General features: G+C 48.7%; 11 protein-coding genes across 11 annotated transcripts; 7 read left to right on the top strand and 4 right to left on the bottom strand.

The window, feature by feature from the left end:
- Positions 1–26: 26 nt before the first annotated feature.
- On the top strand, positions 27–1,317 carry N7496_009736 (uncharacterized protein; the record flags this gene model as incomplete). Its single annotated transcript, XM_056702649.1, has 2 exons — positions 27–517; positions 570–1,317. 2 exons carry the CDS (start codon positions 27–29, stop codon positions 1,315–1,317), a joined length of 1,239 nt encoding a protein of 412 aa, XP_056551649.1.
- A 260-nt stretch (positions 1,318–1,577) lies between these two features.
- Positions 1,578–5,940, bottom strand: N7496_009735 (Peptidoglycan-binding Lysin subgroup; the record flags this gene model as incomplete). Its single annotated transcript, XM_056702648.1, has 4 exons — positions 1,578–3,031; positions 3,111–3,374; positions 3,695–3,902; positions 3,979–5,940. The coding sequence occupies 4 exons, from the start codon at positions 5,938–5,940 to the stop codon at positions 1,578–1,580; spliced, it is 3,888 nt and encodes a 1,295-aa protein (XP_056551648.1).
- A 582-nt stretch (positions 5,941–6,522) lies between these two features.
- On the top strand, positions 6,523–7,587 carry N7496_009734 (uncharacterized protein; the record flags this gene model as incomplete). Its single annotated transcript, XM_056702647.1, has 2 exons — positions 6,523–6,602; positions 6,678–7,587. The coding sequence occupies 2 exons, from the start codon at positions 6,523–6,525 to the stop codon at positions 7,585–7,587; spliced, it is 990 nt and encodes a 329-aa protein (XP_056551647.1).
- A 1,141-nt stretch (positions 7,588–8,728) lies between these two features.
- Positions 8,729–9,943, top strand: N7496_009733 (LysM peptidoglycan-binding domain-containing protein; the record flags this gene model as incomplete). The annotated part of the gene is made up of 2 exons (XM_056702646.1): positions 8,729–8,947; positions 9,008–9,943. 2 exons carry the CDS (start codon positions 8,729–8,731, stop codon positions 9,941–9,943), a joined length of 1,155 nt encoding a protein of 384 aa, XP_056551646.1.
- Positions 9,944–10,914: 971 nt separating this feature from the next.
- On the top strand, positions 10,915–11,130 carry N7496_009732 (uncharacterized protein; the record flags this gene model as incomplete). Its single annotated transcript, XM_056702645.1, has 1 exon — positions 10,915–11,130. One exon carries the CDS (start codon positions 10,915–10,917, stop codon positions 11,128–11,130), a length of 216 nt encoding a protein of 71 aa, XP_056551645.1.
- A 1,118-nt stretch (positions 11,131–12,248) lies between these two features.
- N7496_009731 (uncharacterized protein) lies at positions 12,249–12,458 on the top strand (the record flags this gene model as incomplete). The annotated part of the gene is made up of 1 exon (XM_056702644.1): positions 12,249–12,458. The coding sequence occupies one exon, from the start codon at positions 12,249–12,251 to the stop codon at positions 12,456–12,458; it is 210 nt and encodes a 69-aa protein (XP_056551644.1).
- Positions 12,459–13,762: 1,304 nt separating this feature from the next.
- On the top strand, positions 13,763–14,887 carry N7496_009730 (uncharacterized protein; the record flags this gene model as incomplete). The annotated part of the gene is made up of 1 exon (XM_056702643.1): positions 13,763–14,887. The coding sequence occupies one exon, from the start codon at positions 13,763–13,765 to the stop codon at positions 14,885–14,887; it is 1,125 nt and encodes a 374-aa protein (XP_056551643.1).
- Positions 14,888–15,219: 332 nt separating this feature from the next.
- Positions 15,220–15,987, top strand: N7496_009729 (uncharacterized protein; the record flags this gene model as incomplete). Its single annotated transcript, XM_056702642.1, has 3 exons — positions 15,220–15,289; positions 15,340–15,411; positions 15,470–15,987. The coding sequence occupies 3 exons, from the start codon at positions 15,220–15,222 to the stop codon at positions 15,985–15,987; spliced, it is 660 nt and encodes a 219-aa protein (XP_056551642.1).
- A 248-nt stretch (positions 15,988–16,235) lies between these two features.
- Positions 16,236–18,682, bottom strand: N7496_009728 (Zn(II)2Cys6 transcription factor; the record flags this gene model as incomplete). The annotated part of the gene is made up of 4 exons (XM_056702641.1): positions 16,236–16,409; positions 16,457–18,091; positions 18,149–18,260; positions 18,327–18,682. The coding sequence occupies 4 exons, from the start codon at positions 18,680–18,682 to the stop codon at positions 16,236–16,238; spliced, it is 2,277 nt and encodes a 758-aa protein (XP_056551641.1).
- Positions 18,683–19,200: 518 nt separating this feature from the next.
- On the bottom strand, positions 19,201–20,893 carry N7496_009727 (Methionine aminopeptidase; the record flags this gene model as incomplete). Its single annotated transcript, XM_056702640.1, has 6 exons — positions 19,201–19,257; positions 19,306–19,392; positions 19,444–19,608; positions 19,673–19,936; positions 19,999–20,786; positions 20,851–20,893. 6 exons carry the CDS (start codon positions 20,891–20,893, stop codon positions 19,201–19,203), a joined length of 1,404 nt encoding a protein of 467 aa, XP_056551640.1.
- A 475-nt stretch (positions 20,894–21,368) lies between these two features.
- N7496_009726 (FAD-dependent oxidoreductase) lies at positions 21,369–22,833 on the bottom strand (the record flags this gene model as incomplete). The annotated part of the gene is made up of 5 exons (XM_056702639.1): positions 21,369–21,437; positions 21,499–21,772; positions 21,829–22,145; positions 22,206–22,760; positions 22,816–22,833. 5 exons carry the CDS (start codon positions 22,831–22,833, stop codon positions 21,369–21,371), a joined length of 1,233 nt encoding a protein of 410 aa, XP_056551639.1.
- Between the last annotated feature and the right edge of the window lie 119 nt (positions 22,834–22,952).

The following is a 22,952-nucleotide window of genomic DNA, read 5'->3' as shown; positions in this document are numbered from 1 at the left end:
GATAAAATACCCCAGCCATTCATGAAATGTGGCCCAGACTCTTCCCCGGTCTAAAACACAAGGGCAAGAGCTTCACTCATGAGTGGATGCAATTGGCCATGAGCTGCCCACCCCTCTTCAGCGCATGGCTCCACTCGGGTGCCGAGCATCTCCTAATGCGACAGAGATCATCTGGTCGCGCCCAGAGTCCTACGACCCGGAAAGACAGTTACGAATTGCTTCTTATGCGACAAGAAGCCATCGTAGCGTTGAAAGATGCTGTGAATGATGACCGCCCCAATACGGTCACGGATCAGATCATCATGGCTGCGTTCGCTATAGCCTTACACCCGCATGAGCGACACCAAGTGGCAGCCTCTCGAATGAGGACGGCCCCCCTCTCCAACTTGCAATGGTTGACACGGTTCACCGACATCGTGATCTTGGACGGCCACGTTCAAGGAATCCGCCATCTAGTCCAGGCTAGAGGCGGATTTGAAAAACTCGAAATGCCAGGGCTTTCGGAGGGATTGTCGACGTGAGTGACATTTGACGGAATTTCTATAGGACTCAAGCTAATACTGCTGAAGTTGGGATTTGATAACATCTAGTAAAATGCTAACAAAACCTTTCTGGCCACTGGCAACAAAACTACAGCTTGACAGTGCCGCTAAGTTCTTGGCTAAATTTGAACACACGGATGTTGCAATCGATGATTTACATTCGCTTCTCTCGTCTGAATTTTCCCAGTCAACGATGTGGGTATTCCACGCTCTTCGCGGATACAGTTCTTTGCTGGAAGGATATTCTGACGGGCGTTTCTCCGATCTCGATCTGGGCTATATTCTCGACCTACGAAACCTAATCCACTACCAAGTATTATCTCTTCCGTCTGCTATCGATGACAAAGTTGGAAGCCCTTCACATACATACGAGTCGTTCCGATTGGCGCAGACTATATACAGCCTTCTTGTCTTGTTTCCCATTCCGTTAACGACAACTCCGTACCCAGAGTTGACGCGCCTTCTGCGCCTCGAGCTGGAGCTTGTTTTTGAAGATGACTGGGCCACAATGCCAACATTATTGCTATGGATTTTGGCACTCGGTGGAATTGCGGCCTTGGGTACACCACATCGCTTGTGGTTCGTTGAGAATTTGCACATGCAGCTTGGGAACTTGGGCATCATCAGCTGGGAAGGGTTTGTGCACATAATGAGTACTTTGATATGGTTGGATAGCCCGTGCGGTATAGAGGGCCTGATCCTTTGGAAGGAAACTCAACAACATGGTCATCAGCCACTTGCCGAATACCAACCAACCCCTGGGATTGGCGTGTGATGAGTTTTATCAATACTGCTCTGTTACGTCGAAATGGACTCTGTTGTTACCTGATCGACCATCTTCGTGTCGGTCTTGAACTCAAGGGATTTGCAGTGCTCACAAAAGTATACAAATATGGTGTTTTGTTTGCTATATACACATGCATATCCCAATCCACTTGGTATGACCAGAAAGGATATCCACCCTTCCATGTTGAATAAATATCCCCAAGTCCTATTATTCATCCGTTGCCCTTGATGTGATACCACAGAGAGTGATCATGCCTTGCACACATTCTTGATACGAGTAATGGTATCCAACTTCGCATTAACAACATCACCAAATGCCCTGAGCGTGTCAGACGACATACCACGTCGAACCCCGGCAGCCTTGGATAGCGCAACAATGTCAGTGATAGCCAGAGGAGCAAGAACGAGCGAGAAGATGGCAAGTGGTGCATTTGCCGGGTCATTGACGATAGTATAAATATCCAGAGCTGCATTGCCCGTTGCACCAACCAACGAAATGATCCGACCGATGTTCGCCAGTTCAACAAAAGAACCCACAACCTCGCCAACAACGGGAATAAAGAAGAACAGCGCACTGAGAAATCCGAGGATAATTGCTTTGCGCTGTTCCTCCTGAATTTCATCCGCAATGTCTTTGATTTTCTCCATACTGTCGACAGCATCCGATATCATGAACACTGGTAATGAGATGGCGTCGGCAAGGTCGTCCCCGCTAGGTAGATACAACCAGTTGCGCATCTGTCGGAGTGCGTCATCTAGTTGTGGAGCAAGTCCATTGAGCTTATCTCGGGCATTGGAAACAATATCCTTCGGGTTAATCACGTCGCTCTTATCGTATCCAACGGGGATGGGGTAGTCATGCTCATAGTCATGGTCCCAACAGTGTTCATCAGACGGCTCACACTCCCCGTATTGTTTATCTCCAAACTTGATGTTATCCTTGTTGATACCGACGTTGGTGTATAGGTCGGTCCAGAACTGGTCCGCCTTGTCATCGCGGAGAGACCAGTATATCGCCTCATGCCAGGTGTACCCAGCCTCGGGGGCAGTCTCACCGCGGAGAGAGTAGTCAGGCGCACAGGGCTCCGTGAAATTCTGCCAGCGTGATTCAATATTTGGGCAAGGCGTGACGGTGCCTTCTCCGCCTCCAGTGTTGTGGTTGCAGTTGCTGTTCCAGCCACAGTTCCAGTCTTGACAGTATCGACACTCTGCGGTGTCCGTTAGACCTAGACCCTTGCACTTGTCGCAGCACCAGATCTCCTCGGTGATCTCGCATGTGAAATAGTCGTTGCCGTGTTTGGCCATAAAGTCATCCACCTGCTTTCCTGCACTGTTCACAACAGCCTTGGCGTAGATATCAAAACTCTGGTCGTAGTCTCCGGCCAAAAGCTGGTCATAGCGACCGAGAGCGTCATCTAGTGTCGCCTTCAACTGCGTCACGATATACAGGGAAAGGCATTCTTGAGGAATATTGTTAGCGTCTGCCTCAATGGCGTCCAGACTGTCGTAGGAAGCGTTGCAATCCGCCAGCGGAATTGCGGGCTGATCGGTTCCCTCGGTGCCGTCTGGGCCTTGATACTCATCTTCCGTGAATGCCTGCAGATCTGTCGCCCAATCAATGGTCCCTGCAAAGTTATACCCTCTGTAGACTTCCCGACGCTTGGTCTTTGTGTCGTCTGTCATGTACGCCACCCATTGCACGCCTAGATTAGATTTCCTCTCGTATCAGTCTGAGTTCTATTCATCCGCCAACAAGGTCTTGGTAGTAGCCCAAGTACATACCATCGTAAACGACAATGTCTGAATCCGATGCGTCATCATGCCAAGCTTTCACGTTGTTGGCCTCGAAGATAATCTCCTCAATCTCGGCATTGGCAATGTATCCCGGTTCTTGGGTGCAAATTCCCGGCGCAGCTGGAGAGTTGAGCCAGTCGCCCTCAAACAAGCAATATGGTTGGGTACAGCCTTCGAATGACATGAGGAATGAACGACCATAGCTTGATTCACCGACGAAAATTTTGTTCGTTGGTACACCGGCCTTGGTAACTATGTCGCGGAGCCATTAGTTACTAACCACCAAGAAGTGTGTACAACGAATTTTGTTTTGTTGCTCAATGAAACTTTACTTACTCATTGCGAGTGCATCGACAGTCTCTGTAAAGTTCACTGTTGACTTCCGGGTAAGCAGATTTGTGTGAAAAAGCCAAAGGGGGGTGTTATCTACCATGGCTGCGAAGACAATTTCCCGTAGGGCAGCCTGGATTTGTCCAGATATTACCGGCATCCCATTGACCTGTGGTAACTTTTAGTATCATCCAGAGGGACTTGAATTTTTGGAAGGGGCAAATTTAAATGAGCAGTCCTACCATGGAGATCGTATGTCATATACACAATGTAGTCCAGCTGGTTGGCCATGCTACTAATAGGAAAGTTCTTGAGATACCAATAGGATGAAGGAGCAGCAATGGACATTGTCTTTCCGCTCGGCAATTTTGATCTCACTGTGGTTAGGAACTTCAAATAATTGGGTCCATCACTGGCTTGGCCCGCTGGGGTACCAGGAATATCGGTGGCCTGGAATTTTGTCAGCTTTGCTTGAATTCACTTCTCGAGGTTTCCCCCTTCTGTAGAAAGGAGGAAAGGCACGTACTCCGGGATACTCCCAGTCAAAGTCAATACCATCAATTCCCTCGGATGTGAGGAAGTTGGCCAAATTCTGAGCAAATGTTGCTCTGTTGGCGGGCGACATGGCTTCTCGCAGGATATCGTATGTAGGCTGATCATTTGAAAAGCTCCAGCCACCAAAGGAGACCACGCGTTTGACATCCAGGGATTTGAACTGCTCCCATTGATTGTCTGGATCATCGATTACGACAGTCCAGTCATCAGTGTTGATATTGGCAAAGGACCAATGGATGTGCGTGTAGGTACCATCCGTATTGGCGTTGATCGCTCGCTGAAAGAGACAGTCTCGATCGAAATTCCACGACTCGTAGTATCCTACACGGCCATATTCAGCTGGTGGAGTGTCACTCTTCACGACAGCAGTTCCGCAACTAGATATGCATCCAGCTGTACCCGGGGGAGATGTTCCTGGATTGCCATCGGGACCGCGCTCTGGATTGCAAAAGTCTGCGGATACGCCACACTGGCCCCATATGTTACAGCATGCATTGAGAGGACATGGATTGAGATCCGCAAGATCCACTCCAGATATGGCAACGGTCCCCGGCTTGACTGGACCGCAGACAGCATTGTCAATAGGAGCTGGCATCGGCGCGGTGCCACTGCTCAGGCAAATATTGACACCAGTAAACAGGTTACTGCATCCATTCCAACCCCAGGTGGTGCCCTTGTTGTACTCTTCAAGCTTGTCAACAGTCAACCCGTACTCTGCGGCCAATGCATCGCAGTTGTCGTTATCTGTGGTGAGATATGTCGCGCAGCTTCCATCGGCATTGGGTTTGGGAGAGATATCGGGCAATGTTCCAGCCGTGCAGCACACGCGCTGGTTAGGTACCAGGTTTGAGCAAAATGTATCATCTGCAGAATTGTATATCGTGAAATCGGCACCAGAAATGCCGCAACGACTCGCAAGCGTATCGCAACCGTCGCCCGCTACAACGGTGATAGTTGTGCAGTCAGAGCGTCTATGTAATGCAGAGGAGTTTCTTTGCGAAGTAGAATGGGCCGTAGTGTTTCTGTTGGACACGAGAGGTCGCAAATCCACGGTCGACTCCCAAACCTTGACTTTGTCCCATGTGGCTGAGCTCTTAAGGCCGTCCACACATTTCCCGTGACGATTCCAAGACACCAATGCATTCTGTACGGTGGCTATGCTCCCCGTGGTGTCGATAGCAATACCGAAAACATGGTTGGCATTGCGTTTCTCGCCGCAGAGCTGTGCAATCATGGTGTCGGCGGCTCCATTGGTTGTGACCTGTTGCGACAGGGCAGTTGTGACAGACGAGAGCGATTTTCTGTCAAAGGATGAACCAACGTAAACACCTGCAACAGTTCCATTGGAGTATCCAAATAGGGTGGGTGGATCCTGACAAGGAGAGCCTTGCTCTAGATAGCCCTGGAGTTTGTCGAGAACGGCGGCAATATCGTCGAGACTCCCTGCATTGGACCCCTGTTGGCTGAACTTGAGAGAAACCGGAGTCTCCTCAGGCTGAAAGCTTTGGCAGCCCGGCTCTGTCTTGTCGCGCTTTGTGATTTTGCGGGATGCAGCCGTCTCGTTGGTAAACAGCGCATTGACGGTGTTATCCGCGTCGCTCTTGGTGCTGGCGGTGCAAGCTCGGATCTTTACCGTCGTTCCTTCAACATTGACAGGGTTGTGGATGGCCATACTGAACAGCATAGGCTGACTACAGAAGGCAAGACGCTCAACTGAAGGGTAGACAGTCCACGAATCAGGCTTGCTGTTCAAGCATGCCTGCGGACACGGGTGCAAGTCCGAGTAGTAAGTATTGGGGCTATCGATAGGAACAGCATCACCAAATTTAAGAACCGGCTTCCCATTGACGTCCTGCCCTGCCTGGGCAACCAGAAATAACGAGGCCAGAGACACAGCCGGCAAGGCCCACGACCGTAGGGAATGCCACCGCATTGAGGTTGTGCCAGTGAGGAGAGAAACAACGAAAGAAAATAAGATGGGAAGAAGAATGGCAGACACCAATTCCACTACCTAAGGATATATATATTTTTTCAGGTACCTATTGGGCTCCATTCCCATTAGATGATTATGATGCTGGATTATCATTCAGCTGGCAGAAATTAATTCTCATCATTAGTCAGGCCTAGATCAAGGCAGTACTGAATACGGTATCATCATTCGAAAACCTGCGGACTAGCGGCGGCTGTCTTGGGGACCTAATAATCATAAAAAAAGGTTGAAATAGCATTTGCATGAGTAAGATTCCCCTAGCGTACGCTACCATGATGGTTTGGAGCTGAGGACTCTTGGCGAAATCTTGTTCAGGTCATTCCGAAAAAGGCAACTTCATCTATTAAATTCAAGGATATCGCTAGAGCTAAAAGGGGGTTCAAATAGTTCACTAGCTATAATATGGATGCTACTCCACGTACCTTATCGCTCCCTTCCCATCTCCAACTCATATTCCACCCCTACACTAGGGCCCTCTTGCTGTCTCCTCACGTTTGTATCCCCTACTAAGGGTGATTGATTACGATGAAACTCATCATCACGCTCATCTGGGCAAATTTGCTGGCCGGCGTGGTGGCTTTCAAGGTCCGTGGAGCAGCAGAACGGTGAGTCTTGCCAGGCCCTCTTGCATACATACCATAGAATTTCGCCCATATGAGGATTCTAAACCATCAATCTAGTGCATTCTTCTACTCCGTGTACATTATGGAGGAACTCGCTTATCCAGATGATCTCGGTCGCATGACAATCGCCAAAAATTGTATGGGTACACGTCAGGGGCTGCGTGGACAGGCGAATCGCTGCTTTCTAAGTGAATTCATCGACTTCCTATGGTCCCCGGAGCCTGGAAAGGATGCAACGTCAAAACCCGATGCTGACCTGGTCAACTGGAAAAGCGCGAAAACAGGGGATTTGACCAAGGGAGAAATTACAACAATGACCAGCTGGATCACTCAAATATTGAATACGAAAGTCAGGGACCCCCTGACCGGTGAAATTGTCCTCAACAACCCTTCAGAGCCGTGGAACTTTAAGCTCGAGAAAATCCCAGAACCTGGTTACACGGGCTTTTTGGCAACTAAGAAGCTGTTCCCCGATGCAGAAGATTACTATGACGGAATTTCAAAAGCGGGGAAAGCTGGCTGGGACGCCAAAAAAGCCTACGCTGAAGACAAATCCCTAGAATCGGTCGATGCTAAAACAAAGACGGAGTGGGATGAATGGCCAGGTCGTGTTTCGAATGGGGCAGCGAGGGTTGCCAACTACCGAGTCCTGGATAGCGGTAAATTCAAATGCGATCAAATCGCAGAGAAGCTGCAGGCAGAATACAACAAGAAAGGAGACGTTACTAGGAGATCAGTCAGCTTATTTGGGGGCGACGGGGCTAAGGTTAAGGGAGCAGTTGACCTGGATGAAGCTACAACGGTGACAAAGTGGGCGGAGCTCACGGGGAAGGACGCATCAGAGATCAATACGAAGATCCAGGATTGGCTGGAAGAGCTCGAAACTGCACCAGGGGCTGCGGAGCACAATAAGGCACTAGAGTCGAGCAAGAAAGCCTTTGCCAAGGTGGAAACAGGTGTTTGCTGAGTGCTTGTTGTCAAACCGGTGGCATGTTATCGTTACTATACCGAAGATAAATTTGATGTTAGATTTCAGACTTAGGAGCCACGGCTTTACCGAATTGACTGTTTATCTTTTAATTATTCAAAATCCCTCATCCCTTTCTATTTCATCAATCAGTTCATACACCTTTTCCGTCAATTGATTATAGACTACGAGGACACCAATATTACCATACTGCATAGAAACTTGCGAATGAGCTCGGTTCCTACTAGCAAAGCTCTTAGCAAATCTACGGATTATTAGCTCCTTGGAATTTTCCTCAGCTGATTTCCTACCATGTTTTGTCAGAGTTGGGTGGTCTACGGGGGCTGAAAATGCCGTGCCAGTTGCTCGAGGCTGTTATTATCCATCTCACATAGTAAGGCTATGCAACCGGGACTTTTACACTAGTGCGAATGGTAGTTGATTGTAATTCCTATAAGATTTGACATCCATCTCCATTCAGATGGGGCTCTAGTCTTAGAAGTGAGGCTAAGCGATGTATTGATGACTTTCATCAAGCTGTAAGAGTCGATACGCAGTAGCTAGTGGCGGGATTAGCTCGCACTAGTTTTATATCCTTCACCCCCTCTTTATCTCCTCGTCGGATCCATAGTCTTTCTATATTGATGTTTCACTCCGACCGGTGTGTCCGGCGCCAAGAGTTTGCCAAGAACGGGCTATGTTAGTGGACCTGGGTCATTTCATCTGTGCTGTAATACATACCGTCTAACGAAGACTTCGTGGCCCTGGTGAGCGCCGTAGTTCAGCTTCCCATTTATTTCTTTCTCATCCCTCCCGTGGATGGCTTGAAAGCGGCGGATTCATTTACCCTCTTCTTATATCTTGCAGTTTAACTTCCCTTATAGGAAGGACTAGGAGGCTGTTCAGTCATGGAGGAGTCCCACTGCCATGATAGTATTCACTTGCAGAAATCAATGGCTCTTTTTATTTTTCGCCGATGGCTTTTCAGGGTGTGGGAATCTCCGCCCTATTGTTCTAGATAATATACCTTTTGTAGAATGAACGTGGCTACATCTATGAGACTTGGAGTATATAATGGAGCAGCGAGTTACATTTCAGACCCTCCAAAAGCTGGTTAGTCGTTTGCCCAACGCCTGTCACGATGTTCTTGGTCAAGCTGTTTCTGTTTGTTGCTGGGCTCAGCTCTTTGCCCTCAGTCTTAGCCAGACCCGGCAATTTCCGCCGCGATGATGTGCCCAAGTTTCCATATGATTCTAACACCACACCGTACTGTACGTGGTGGGTGGACAATGATGGGTCCACTGCCTGTCAGGATATCCCTGCTTTCTGGGCTATCTCGTTTGACGACTTCAGGCGATGGGTCAGTCTCCCCCTGCCACTCAACACTTACCCAAGATGTGAGAAATACTGATTCTGATAGAATCCGTCAATTACTGCCTCCTGTGGGGGCTTTGAGGTCGGCAAGTCGTACTGCGTAGAGGCGTATGGGGAACCTGCGCCCACGACTACTACCAACGCTATCACGACCACAACTCCAACTCCAACTACTACAAGCATAACATCTGCTACAGTAACAGTCACGACCATCACTACAGACAGCACCCCGACTGAAACCTCCATTGGCAACGACATCGCAACGCCGACTCCCACTCAGCCGGGCATGGTCTCCAACTGCAATAAATTCTACAAAGTCACAGATGATGATGGGTGTGAATCCATCGCTCTGGCCAATGGCATTACTCTGTCAGACTTCTACATTTGGAATACCCAGGTTGGCACGGACTGTTCAAGTCTCTGGACGGATTACTACGTTTGTATCGCTGTGATTGGAACCACAACCACCGTAACAACAGCCCCTATAACGACAACACCTACATCCACAAACGGCATTTCGACTCCAACCCCTATTCAGCCTGGTATGATCTCAAACTGCGACGCATTCTACTACGTGGAATCCGACGATGTGACATGCGCACAGATCGCACATGACAACGATATTAGTCTATCGCAGTTCTATACCTGGAATCCCACCGTTGGAACTGACTGCAGCAGTCTCTGGACTGATTACTATGTCTGTATATCTGTTATTGGAGTTTCGCCCACCACAACTTCAACGATGACGACCACGACCACGACAACATCTACAGGCAATGGAGTCGCAACTCCAACGCCGATTGAACCTGGAATGACAACTTCTTGCAAAACATTCCATAAAGTGGTTGCAGGAGATGAATGTGGCGTGATTGCTACTAATGCTGGTATTACGTTGGCAAATTTCATCAAATGGAATCCGCAGGTCGGAAGCGATTGCTCCGATCTTTGGTTGGATTACTATGTGTGTACTGGTGTGCTGTGAGGTCGAATGCCTGTGTACCTACCTAGCTAGCGGAAAGGGGAATGTGTGTAGAGTGCAATATGAGGGAGCTTTTTTATTTGAAACTTCGTTCATCATTTGACGACTAGTTATCATTATCGACGTAATTAATTAGACTCGTTGCAAGTGGCTCTAGGAGTGTTGCCGTTACTAGGACCCTGAACATAACCACTATAGATTACAGAGAGCTTTTCCCTCGAAGCCGAAAACGAATCTGCAAATTAGATATGAGACGGGATGACTCTAGCCCTAAATTCAGGGTTCCTGAGATTTGATGTGGTTTGACGGCGAGAAAGCACCGGCGGACCGATGGTGGGGAGGTGCGGACTAGCGGCTCCGCCACTTCGGGGTCGTACATCGGGTTACCGGCTAGTTAAGGCAGGGTCTTATCTAAGTATCCAGGGGGAGTAAGTAAAGGAACTTTCGGACCCCTAATCTCGGACCCTGAAAATCATTTCGAGCTATGAGCCGGGTTGAACCTTTACGGGTATTACTCAAACATGTCCGCTGAACTCATGTAGCCAAGCCTTTGGATCAACGTAGTACCCTATCTTGGCAAGCTTGCTAGTGCTTAGTTATATCTTGCAAATTGTCAGCGCTACCCCAAGAAGATTATATGCATATCTACTAGAGCACAGGTTGAGACGTCTTACGGTTGTCTCTCTCCTGACATGCAAAATGGATTACCTGTGGCAAGAATGAACAAACCCGGCACAGCCGGCGTGAACCCAAGTTCAATCTACTGAGTAAGGATTTCAGACCTATAGGCAATGAGAGTGGTCGAGCGAGAAGTAGAATAGCCTACGGCATGCTCATATGGATTCCAGGCCTAGGTCAAAGGGCTTATATCTACTCCCCGAAGTCAAGAATTGTCTTCCCTTCTCCCCATCCACATAAAATACCAAATCTCACATCTCTTCAACCCTTCGCTCCAATTCATCAAAGGTGTAACGATGAAACTCTCCATCTTTACCGTTGGGACCTCCGCCCTTGTCGGCCAGGCCATGGCTTTCCACGGCAGCATGGGCGCCTCCCCCTACGTCCGTGACCCAAGTGGATATTACCAGTACATCTACCTGACAGACTACACCACTGGCTCGGAGTGGGCAGGCCGACTTGACGGAGGATTTGACAATTGTGTCAATGGCGTTCAGTGCTGGGTTTCGTGAGTTTTCATTTTCATTTGATTTTTTTTTACTTGGATTCCCTACTCCAAAACGCAACGAGCTCTCTGATCATCCATACATGTGATAACTTAGCTGACCGGACTTTTTCATAAGATTCATTGAGCAAACACCTGGCGTATATAACTATGCTGCAAAAATCTGGAGAACTGAGGATGGGTGTCATAATATTGATTTCAATGGGTATCTCGACGCTCATCATGGATATTGCTGTGGCTCTTTGCCTTGTGACATCTGGGCTTGAGGTGAAGGGTGGTTTATACCCAGCTTGCTCACCCCTTAAATTATGTTTTTGCTTAAGAGACTGCAAATATTAGCATGCATCCCAAACATTAATCTCTCTTGATCGTCGAAAGTTCATGTATGATAAAGCTTCGACGGCAAAGCTCCTATTGACTAGCCCACCTTAGCATATGTTGCTAGCATCTGGTTTTCATCCAGTCTTTCAAGACAGGGGAGCAAAGTTCTTGCATAGCAGGTGTGCAGATAAAGAGTATTTATGATCCTCAGTGAACGCTGAATTTAGAGATCGCATTCACTTCCCAGGGATCACATGCACTATGGTAAATACATATGTCCCAGTGTTCTAGATGGGTTGTACTCGTATGTTAAGCCTATGGCGGCGAGAACAAGGCCTCACTCTCTGGAGGGGCTGCCTTCGGCTGTGGCTACTCAATGGTTTAATTGATCTATACCGGAAATTGATGCTAGAGGTAAGCAGGCCTAGTCTTAGAAAGGGCGAAGCAACGGAAAACACGGAGGATGCTGCTGTGGACGGGGCACTCTAATGCAAAGCATTTACCTTTTTTTAGGGACGGAACAAAATCCCCTAGCAAGTTGTTGATTTAAAAATCGTCAAGGGTTCTGATGATTTCTAAGCTGATCTCAGCTGAGGGTTGCTGACCCGGTTACTCCACCACCGCCACCAGACCACACCCTTGGCACTGAACAATTCGGCAATAGTTCAATCAAGAATGTAACAATGGGCCGTTAATGTCTTGCAATTCAGAAAATTATAAGTACTTCATCATAGCCATACAATACTAGGAATTCAGAGCGAACCTCAATCTACTGGACAGTTTCATACATTCATCCCAGCCAACATGAAGTTCCCCATCGTCCTGAGCGCCATTTCTCTTGCAGGCTATGCATCTGCTTTTTACGGTCAAATGGCCGCATCCACGTACAATATCTACGAGGGCAAGCCATTCCAGTTTATCACTCTGACCGACTACAATACTGGGTCTGTCTACCAGGGTGAATTGTGGGGAGGATTCAACGGTTGCGTCGACAATCACTGTTCAATCAAGTAGGTCTTGGCAAATAGTATGCTTTCACTCATCAAAGCTGACATCTCCAATAGCTTTGGTGAAACGAGTGACGGAAACTACCACTTCACGGCTTCCATGTGGAGGACTAATGATGGATGTCATAACATTGATTTCCAGGGTGGTTTGGATGCTCACCATGGATACTGCTGTGGATCGCTACCATGTGACTTCACTGCTTAGTTTAGAATTCTCTTGAGGGAGAAAATGGAGTACAGTAGTATGATAATATCACAGGTCTGATGGAATTTGGGTGTGATCATTATGATAGAAATCAAACAACCTCCTTGCGACTGTGTTAAGAATCGTATACTAGGTGATCCATGAAATCTGTTGAAGTCTACATTTCAGACATTGCTCGCACATTCTTATGAAACTCTATGTACATGAACTACTTCCTCATAAAGAATATGTGGAAACTCTCCAATCAGCCACCAAGGTACCTTGAAAACACAATATCGAACCCTACAACCGTTGATATAAGTCCGTCAAGACTAAATGCCAAGACGGGCTCAGTACCTAACGAGCGAGTTGTTTGGTGGTTGTTGGCTCTTCGTTACAATATGGTGGCATTCTGGTATTTTCGACAAATCACCCACTCAAACTTAGTAGCCGGCCCTAACAAGGTCCATATTAGAGCCAGCCCACCTACAGTACAGGGCAGGGTTTAGAAGGATGCACCCTTAAATTGCAGCAATCCGAAAACGAGGCTTAGTGAGAGTGGGTTACATTTGAACAGACTGTCAGACAGGGATGTAGGCGGGGATTGCCGGTAGTTTCATGTGAGTCCCCGCACTCTCAGATAATCCGACCCATCATGGCTGTCACATTCTTCTGCAGCGGAGTAAAAAGTTTCCTAAATCTTCTATTATTATTCCCACAGGTGCGACAGAGTTCGTGACAGTATTATAGACTACAGCGTGATATCCGGCCAGAGTATCAAAGTTCTATGGCCAGTTCTCGAAAAGTGGGGCACAGAATTGGGAGACAATGGTCGTTAGAAAGCAACGAGCTCTTTGCATGATGCTTGATGGAGGAATTTCACCTCAAATTCTTTTCCTTTCTAGCCTCGGTTGTAGAAGTGAGGTAACATTGTGCTCAGATCGATATTTCAGGCATATGTAAGCCTTGGAAGTCAGGGAAATAACAGAGACGGACTTTCCAACAATCTATTTCAAACGAGTCACTCAAACTCTCTGCAAGTCTAGTCACTATTATCTATCAGCAAGTTACCTCCATCGAAGATTTCCTCATCTTCCATCTCTTTACATCCACAACACACACTCACTATGCATAAACGCTTCCTGCTATGTGCCTTGGCACAAGCTACCTTAGCAACGCCAGAGTCAATACAGAAGCGCGGTGCTAGTAATCCAGTTGTTAAAGGCACTCCACAAGTAGTGGGAATCCTCGCCGACCCATCATTAAATCGCGACTCCTGTGGCTCCTCTGTGTTCGAAGGCCGCGCCCTCTGGGTTTGCAGAGATACCCAACATTACGATACGAATGGCATTCCAAATCTGCCCATCTTCACCAGCTCCGCCTCATGGACCGATCTGATCACAGGCGGCGGCTCAAATTTGATAATGTACGGCAACAATAATGACCAATCCTTCTATCCACTGGTCCCCGGCAACTGCGACGATAACCAGGCCGGAGTGTGCTCTGATGGCACTCGATATCCGCTCTGGGCGAATGCACCTCCACTAGTGACAAGCTCCGACTCTAGCAGCAGGACTGGATATACATGGATCAGCAATTACCATATCTCGGGCCTGACCAACCTCGTCGCAGACCCTTCAGTTACACTCTATCGCGTTAAGTACACCTCCGGAGCCGAAGATCTACCCCAGGCCGAAATTATCAACTCTGCTTTCTGGGCGGAAAATGAGATCCCCTATGGTAACTACGGTGGTGTTGTGCAGAGCGGTACGGCCTACCTTTGGGGACAAAGCTCGGACAAGAATGTCGCACTGGCGCGCGTCGCCCTCGGCAGCATCGAAGACTCGTCGCAATACGAGTTTTACGTCAACGGAGCCTGGACCACTACCAAGCCCGCTCTGGGCGATGATGCCGCTATCATTGGCAATGCTAGCGCGGGTGGTCAAGGGACATACTACTATTCGCAGCCCTGGCAGTCATATGTGTGGATTGGTCAAGCTGGTATTTCCGTTTCGGCAGACTTCTATATCACGACTGCACCGGCACCGGAAGGCCCCTGGATTGAACCCGTTCATTTCTACTCGGGAGTCAATGGAAATTTCTCTTTGGGGGCTTACAGCTTACAAGCTAATCCTGGTCTTTCTCCGGCGGATCAGAACGAGATATACTTGACTTATACTAAGACGGACGCGGTCGGAGATAACGTTGCGCTGTATACCACGCCTCTGATTTTAGTCCAGTGGGAAAGTTAAGATCGGAGTTATTTCAAACGAGGCAAGTAGGTTCTAATGAGGCAGTCTGATGAATGGATCTAGTTATTGTTCGCAAAATTGACTTTCAACCAACAATGAACTTGGCCCGGATCCGAGTCCGAGTCCGGATCCGAAGTATACAATTATCTCCGGATCTCGTTATGCTGAACGAATATTTAAAGATCAATGCCTCGAACTTCCTTGTCAATTAGTATCCAAAAGCAATTTCATAATTCCTCCTTGAACCTCGAGCTTCAAAGAGAAAAAGTGCAAATCAATTCTCGACATAGTGTGATCATTTCACGACCAGCGATATCATCAAACATCTCAACATGCACGCTCTGATCATCGGTGGCAGTGGCCGCACTGGCAAGCTGGTTATCAAGGAACTGTTGCGACGAGGTAAGATAGACCAATCAATATTTTAATTATTCAAAACTAACATAAAATAGGACATGAGGTCACTGCACTTGTCCGAGACCCAGCTGCAATGGAAGGACTAACCAACGTCAACACGGTCCAAGGTAAGCCAGATATCAACCTTTTCCACTGACAAGGATGTAAATACTAACCATCTCCCAGGATCACCAACCCAACTCTCCGACGTCAGAAAAGCCTTCCACACTCGCATCCCAGACGTCGTCATCGTCACCTTGAACGCCCCCCGCGCCTCTGACAGCCCATTCGCCGCGCCGATATCCCCACCACGACTAATGGCCGACAGCAACGCCAACGTGGTCACAGCCATGAAGGAATTCGGTGTTCAGAAGGTAATCATCATGCAAGCCTTTGGCGTGGGGGCGTCATGGCCAAACATGTCCTGCTTGTTGCGCGGATTGATGAGCAAGTCCAACATGAGTTATCAGTATGATGATCACAATATGACCGCCAAGGAGGTTCGAGCTAGTGGTGTCACGTATGTGATGGTTCGTCCGTCGCGGTTGGTGGAGAGTGATGTTACGGCGGTGCGTGAGTGGCCTAGCGATGGGAAGGGGGTGCCTTTGATGGGTAGTACGAGTCGCAAGAGCGTTGCTTGCTTCTTGGTAGATGCTGCTGAGGAGTCCCGGTGGGATAATACTGCGCCGGTGATTACGAACTGAATGTGTTGCGGGGAAGTTTCGAAATATTTGAGTTTGTGGAGGAGTCATTATATTGCTGAAGCCATGGAGAATCTGGGTACAATAAACTGTCATGATAAATCGGTGCTCATCACCCTGAAATAGCCCATATCCCTCGGTGCTTCCTCACCGCAGTATTCCATCGCCCAGCAGATTGTGCCTCCACGCTGCCTTTCTAATCTATGTTGATCGTAGATTCTCCAGGGTGCATTACAGTCGAGATTTCCCGTTCATATATTCCACATAAATGATCCATCATCAAATGCGAATAGATCGTCGACGAAGTTTTCGAACTCGGCGGTGGTTTGAGAGGGTAGTTGCATGGTATCCGGTATTTGGGGTTGGGACGTAGATAGGCGTTGCCCCGTGTCTTGTAATTGGGTTAGGGTCTCGGAGGACTGAACCTGTAGACTGGTGAGAAGGCGTTCTAAATCAGATGAGTGGAAGTTACCATTTGTGCCAAGTCCGGCATATCGGAAGAAAGAGATGGCTGTGTAGTCATAGAGAGTAGTTGCTGGCGGCAGGCAGTCAAAGTATTCTTCGCTCCTTGTAGCATCGAACGCTCTTTTTGCTCTTCTGACCCACGAGCGCGAACCGACTGAAGAACGACGGTAAGCAAGATGAGGTCTTTGACGTTGTTTCCTTTGTTGTGGATTCGACGCGTGAAGCTGTCTATTGTGTTTTCGATCATGCGGGTCAAGCCAGCCTTGCTGGGCGTCGGGATGCGGGAAATCCTTGACTCGGTGACATCGTTGGCAGGAGATGAAGCCGTTGGGGTTTTCATGGGTAGCCTCATATGCTCGCATACACTGAGAGCTGCCCACAAGATGTCATGCTGACAGAGCATGTGGAAAATGTCCCAGTAGGGGGTTGAGTTGGACAAATCAAGGTCAGCAAACTGAGGGTCAAAGTGATCTTGATAAGAAAGGATGGCAAGTGATGAATCAAGACAAGCCCCGCGTATCTCATGGAAAGACGGGTCATCATGGGAGATGTGGGTGATGACAGGACGGAAAAGGCAAAGGAGAGGGCGGCGAAGAAAGATGTCGAGGAGGACCTGATTCAAAACAAACGCGGGGCGCGCGCTTTCCGTGTTGTGATTTGGCTTCAGCTGGGTTGGAACATCCGAAATGTATTTCTCCAGCCTTAGGCCTTGCTTGACACGTTCACCGAGGTTGTCATGCGGGTTTGTATGTTGCACCGTCTTCATAACTCTGATCCGATGAGCCAATGAAGTAGCAAGAGTTATTTGAGCCAGAGAGTCCGTCTCTCCGCTGAGAGGGCTCGGCGAAGGTGGCTTTGAAGTCGGCTCGTCAAAGTCAACATCATGGATATTCAACGGTGTGAGAGGTCCAAAGTCCAGCTCCGGAGTCATGACCGGCATGCCGGACGTAATAGAAGCCTGCAAATCCAGTTCAATGATGGTGATCCAAAGCCGTCGACGACATTCTGCCTGGTAGAAAGACAGGTTGGTGGACTGAGACAGGTTGACATGCAACCCCATCACCATGCCAGAGCGGACCAGGGAGCCACTGGCTTTCCATAGCTCTTCCGGGGACACAAGGCGGAGTTGCTGGGAGATCAACAACAATGTTTCGACTTGCAGAGTTGCCAGACCTACCCGTTGTTTTCGGGGTAGTTTAGCTAACCAGACTTGTAGTGACTTCGTGGCATCTTTTGTCAGGTAGTCCCATGATGTTGATTCATCAAGAGTAGATGGTTGAGGATCAAAGGAGACAGCAACGGTCAAGACTGCTGTCAGAAGAGGCACAAAACTGGACGCAGACTGGTGATCAGAATCTTGCCAGAAAGAGGTGTATTGGCGAAGAAAAGAGGGAACGTGAATGACTCTGAGAGTCTTCTCGCAGTTGGTGGTGTAGACTTCCAACAGCTTGTCACAAGTTGATTTGGGAGGGAGAGAACTGAGGAGGTGTTGTAGTTCAGGGAAACTCTCTAACCCAGAGAGGGACTGAGGGGAGGTGATGGGTGCCAGGGACTTTGTCTGAAGAAATTGGACTTCTTTGGCCAGCCCCACGAGCGCGGAGTCTTCAGAGCAGTGGTTGATGAACGCTTTCGCGTCAGGAAACTTTGGACGCGCCAGTTAGTATGAAGTTCAAAGGGGAAAGTAAACAGAAAGATTTACCTGATTGAGAAGCGTGACGCGATTGTTTTGCCCGTGATAACGAGTTCGCGACCCCTTGACGACTAACGTCCCGAGAAAGGGTGCGGTGGAAAGTGTAGAGTCTGATTGAGGCCTGTCCAAAGGAGGGAAACATATGAGAAGAGGAAGTTGAGAAGAAACAAGAGGATATATAACCTACCATGAACTCTGAACAGGAGCATCTCTTATCGGGCCAAAATTGCCAGCATGTGGTCGAACGGCGAGGAGTTCCTCCAGCTTCACCACACGCTGCTGAAGATCCTCGATGATGCCGGTCCCCGGCCGCGAGTGGGGTTGTTGATCATCACCATCTCTCTCCGTGGAAAGCTGAACTCGCTTGGCCTTGGGAAGAGACTCGGTAGACTGAGGATGTTGATTGTAAGCGCACTCCGCACGACAGCCCGCTTTCCAGCAGTTCTGACATGGCGCCGCCCGGTCGCATTTCAGTTTCTTCTCCCTGCATCGGAGACAGGAGATTACTGGGCGTGGCCGCTTGCGCGAAGGCGAGATTTCCATTTTGATCTGGACTCAATGGGCTGTCGACATTTGATCCGGAAATATATGGCGTGATGAGTGAGTTCTAGAGTTGGAGGAGTGTGTTGATTGGTGAAGTCTACCACTCTCCTCCGCGACTCCAGCATCAGCAGCACTTGGCTAAACCGCCCCCAACTTCCAACTTGAATTCTCTACCCCATCGCCGTTCTTTTCTCGGCAGAGCTTAATAATTACTTCCTTTTTTGTTCACGAAGGCCCAAAAAAAAATCTATGCCCTTTTTTTAGGCTGGTGTGGTCACCTACAAGACTAGGAAGATTTTGAGATTTATGAGCAAAGGAGTAAAACGTAGCAGTACGGTCAAAACAATGTCGAATGAAGCTAATTTAAACGAGAGGATGCTTCCAAGAAGGCAACTCTATGTTGAATAGTGCCAAATAAAGAGCTAAAGAGCAGTTTCCATGTGATGTCCATGTTGGATGGCATCTAGAAACATATGATCAACTCACCTCGGGCAGAACTGGATCACCCGGCCTTGACTTTAGTAGTCATCGCCCCGACTGATGATTTCCTTGCCCGATTCGCGTAGCAGGAACGTCTACTGATGTTAGATATGAGAACACTGGCGAAGAGGGAATGGGCATACATGTTCAAACTGCGCCGAGTACGATCCTTCAATGTCCATCAAAGGCGGGTACATTTCAACCACGCCTTGCGAGACAAGGTTGTTCATCTATCATGATCGTCAGCAACTGACTCGCAAAGGACCCCAAAGTATGCTTACTCCTGCCAGATAACGCTCAACACCGAGCCTCTCGAGATATCGACGACAAAACACGAGAGTGCCGAAATTCTCGTTGATCTTCTGGTAGAGAGATCGAGCAGAGGCCAGATGCGAGGTAAATCTCTTCGGCGCGAATGGGTCTTTTCCATAGCCATAGACGCCAGGCTAGATGCCAAATAAAGCGTTAGTATTTTTTCTTGTCCAGTCCTTGGAGTGTTGCAATACGTACACCATCAATGATTGAGCCTCTGCCCGTCGAGCCAAATGTCTCACAAGCAAAGATTTCTCCTTCTTCCATCTTAGTCTGGTCTTTAGTTTTGACGAATGGAATAGACTTTCCACCGTGGATCTGATATTGCTTGATGTTGTGGCCCGAAAGGTTTCGCACGGGCTTCACGGGGTATGTCTTTCCATTGATCTCGACCTCATAGCTTTCCATCACCTCCTGGATGGCAGCGCTGACATCGCTGATTCGGACGTCGATTCCAGCATTCTAGGCATCGTTAGTTCTGTGCAGAGAGTGAAACGCAACGGTTAACAATTTCGTTGATTTACCTTGATGCCGGTGTTCGTCGACTCCTTGACGGCCGCGAGTAGGTTGTCATAGGTTGGATCGAATGACATGGTGAATGCACTATCAACAATCCAACCATTGATATGAACGCCAAAGTCAACCTTCATGACGTCGCTGGATTGGAGGACTATCTCCTTCTGACCCGGGTTAGGAGTGTAGTGCGCAACGCAGTTGTTCAGCGCTAGTCCGGTCGGGAATCCCAGGCCAGAAACGAGGCCTGCTCCGGGCGCAAGTCCATCGTTGTCAAGTAAAGCCCTCACGCCGTCATCGATGCCCTCGGCAATCTCCGTGAGGGTCTTCCCAGGGCGAGCAGTCTCCTGGGTCCACCGTCGAACCTGGCGGTGCACTTCAGCGGCCTTTCGATAATCATTCAAGAAGCTGTCATCTTCCAGATGAGTGCGACCGTTGTATCGAAGTTCTTCGGAAGTGGTGCGGGCCGTGTTGTCCACGGGTGCATAGCTCTGGATTTCACCAACCGGATACTGGCCGGAAGGGAAAAGCTCGCTCAGGGGAATCCGCGGAGGGGATGACTGCTTCAGCAACGAAGTCTTCTTCTTCGACTTCTTTCGCTTTTTGTTCTTCTTCTTGGAGGTGGCATCCAATGCAGGCTGGTCAATCAGCGATACGGTAGTAACGCCGGCCTCGTGTTCATCATCTCCGTCGTCGTCGCCGCCATCATCTCCAAGGCTACCGTCACCGTCGCGGGACAGATGCACTCCTCGTGGCTCTCCACCAGTGGCATTGGAGTTGATTGAGCTCGACGGCTCACCTGTTGAGCGTAAGCACTGATCAAAAAGCGGGGACTAGCCGGTGTGTGGCCAGGAACTACGTACTACCACCATTGCGGCCCTCATTTTCGAGTGTTTTGGAGCCCATCTCGACATGAAGGACTAGATTTCGTGATGAGTGTCGGTTGTGAGAGGAAATCGCAGTCTCACCAGACAAAATCTTCGTCGGTTGGGGTGTCGCGTGAGCCGTCAAAGGCGGTGTACTTTGTAAGGCTGCAACCTCGCCAAATGAAGCCAAAATGAGATCCGCCAATTATCGTCGACCGAGTACGACTGAGGTTTGGCTCTCACAGTTGATGCAGGAAGTGTTGAATTAGAAAGAGAAGGTTTTGAAATTGAGATTCAGTGAGGTATATCACAAAGGATCGTTTGACAAACTGTTTACTGTTGATGGATTCCCTATATATTTCATCTATCAGGTACTCCAACGGATGGTCCGGCAGATCCCTTGTCCCGACCTAAGCTCGTGCGAGGTAATAGGTTTAAATTCATACTCTACTTAAAAACAAGAGTTTAAACGGCATTGTGATAACTTCTATAACAAAAATCGAGCTAAACCTACTCTACAATCTGGCTTCTTCGGAGGGTTTCTTATAGTACTGCGCCATATCGTGCCGCAGGACCTCCAGTCCCTAATCAATAAGTTAGCTTCTATCTCGAGAAAAAGTACTCGACAACACGATTCAAACTCACCAGTGCGAGCTCCTTTGCCAACTCCGTGTCTGATTCCGCCTTGACGAGGATATTGAAGAACTCGTCATTATCACGGGCCTTCTCCGGGTCTTGATCATGTAGTCTTCGGAAGTTCTCACGGGACATGGGGTCGATAGTCTCGGTCCAAATGCGCTTCCGAACTTCGCTATATATATCCAAAATACTCTCATCTGCTAAGCCATTGTGGATACCGATTAATGAATCGAAGAGACAGCCCACATCAGCGATACCGCCCGTCAGACCAAGCCCTCCACTGTATTCAGGTTAGTCCTTCAGCTTGCCCAGAAGTAGTTGTCTCCTAGAACTCACAATGGGTTGCATAGGTGAGCTGCATCTGCCGCCAAGATAATCCTTCCGACACGGAAGCTAGGAGCGCATCTCTGTTGGAGTTTATACGGGCTTATGTTGGTGATGGTATAGTCGCCGGGCTTGGGATTTCCAGGTAGAATCTCCTCGTAGCGTTGTGGCTGGCGCGCAATATATTCTTCCCTCGTCAGTCCCGGGACATCGCCGTAGGATACTCGATATAGTCCGTCCGCGGTGATGCGTGCTGCCATGTACCAGTTCTTGGGGTGGACGATGAAGTTGCTATCCCAGTAGCCGTATTTGGTAAAGTCGTAGTATACCTAATGATGACAATTATTAGTCTTCTTTTGTCGATCTCCACGGGAGTGGGTTTCACCAACATTCGTCGCAATGATCTGCGCATTCAAGGTCTCTCCGGGATATTCAGGCCCGAATAGCTCACGACGCACGGTGCTGCTCGCTCCATCACAGCCGATAACATAGTCTGCGTCGGATCTCACGGTGCCCGTGGGGGTTTCAACATCAACCCAAGCCTTCCCTTGGTCCTGGCCAATACGCACAACGCGGTGTGACCACTTAACCGTTGCTGTAGGCTGTCTCTGGATATGCTCGTACAGAATCTTTCCCAGTTGGTCAAGTGGAAGCACCACCATGCTGTAGGGGTAATCTGCCGGAAGTACATCGTGTTTCATGCCAGCGATGAAAGTGGTATCCATTTTTCTCCATGCAAAGCTCTTGCATCGAATACCCACAGCTTTCACGTCATCCAGAACTCCAGCTCGTGCTAGTTCGTAGGTCGCAGGGGTTGCATAGTGGGCTGCGCGAGGTTGATTGTCTAGGTCCGTACCAGCATCGAGAAGTTCAACTTCAATGCCCTGTTTGGCGAGCAGAATTCCGAGGATCAGACCCGAGGGTCCAGCACCTACTATGATTACCTGAAATCCAGACAGGTTAGTCAAGGTCCGGGGTTTACAGGACTAGAAGGAGTACCTTTTTGATAGCCATCATTGGAGAGACAGATTGATGATCATGCAGGAACGTGCCAATGGTTCATTTATGAATTTGTCGAGAGATGTGGTTTGGAGCCACTGGTGCCCCTGCAGGAACCTGAGCAGTGAATTGTGAAG

The sequence above is a fragment of the Penicillium cataractarum genome (assembly GCF_028827025.1).
Source record: "Penicillium cataractarum strain IBT 29864 chromosome Unknown utg000008l, whole genome shotgun sequence".
Lineage (NCBI taxonomy): Eukaryota > Fungi > Ascomycota > Eurotiomycetes > Eurotiales > Aspergillaceae > Penicillium > Penicillium cataractarum.
This window is presented reverse-complemented; position numbering and strand designations above follow the sequence as displayed.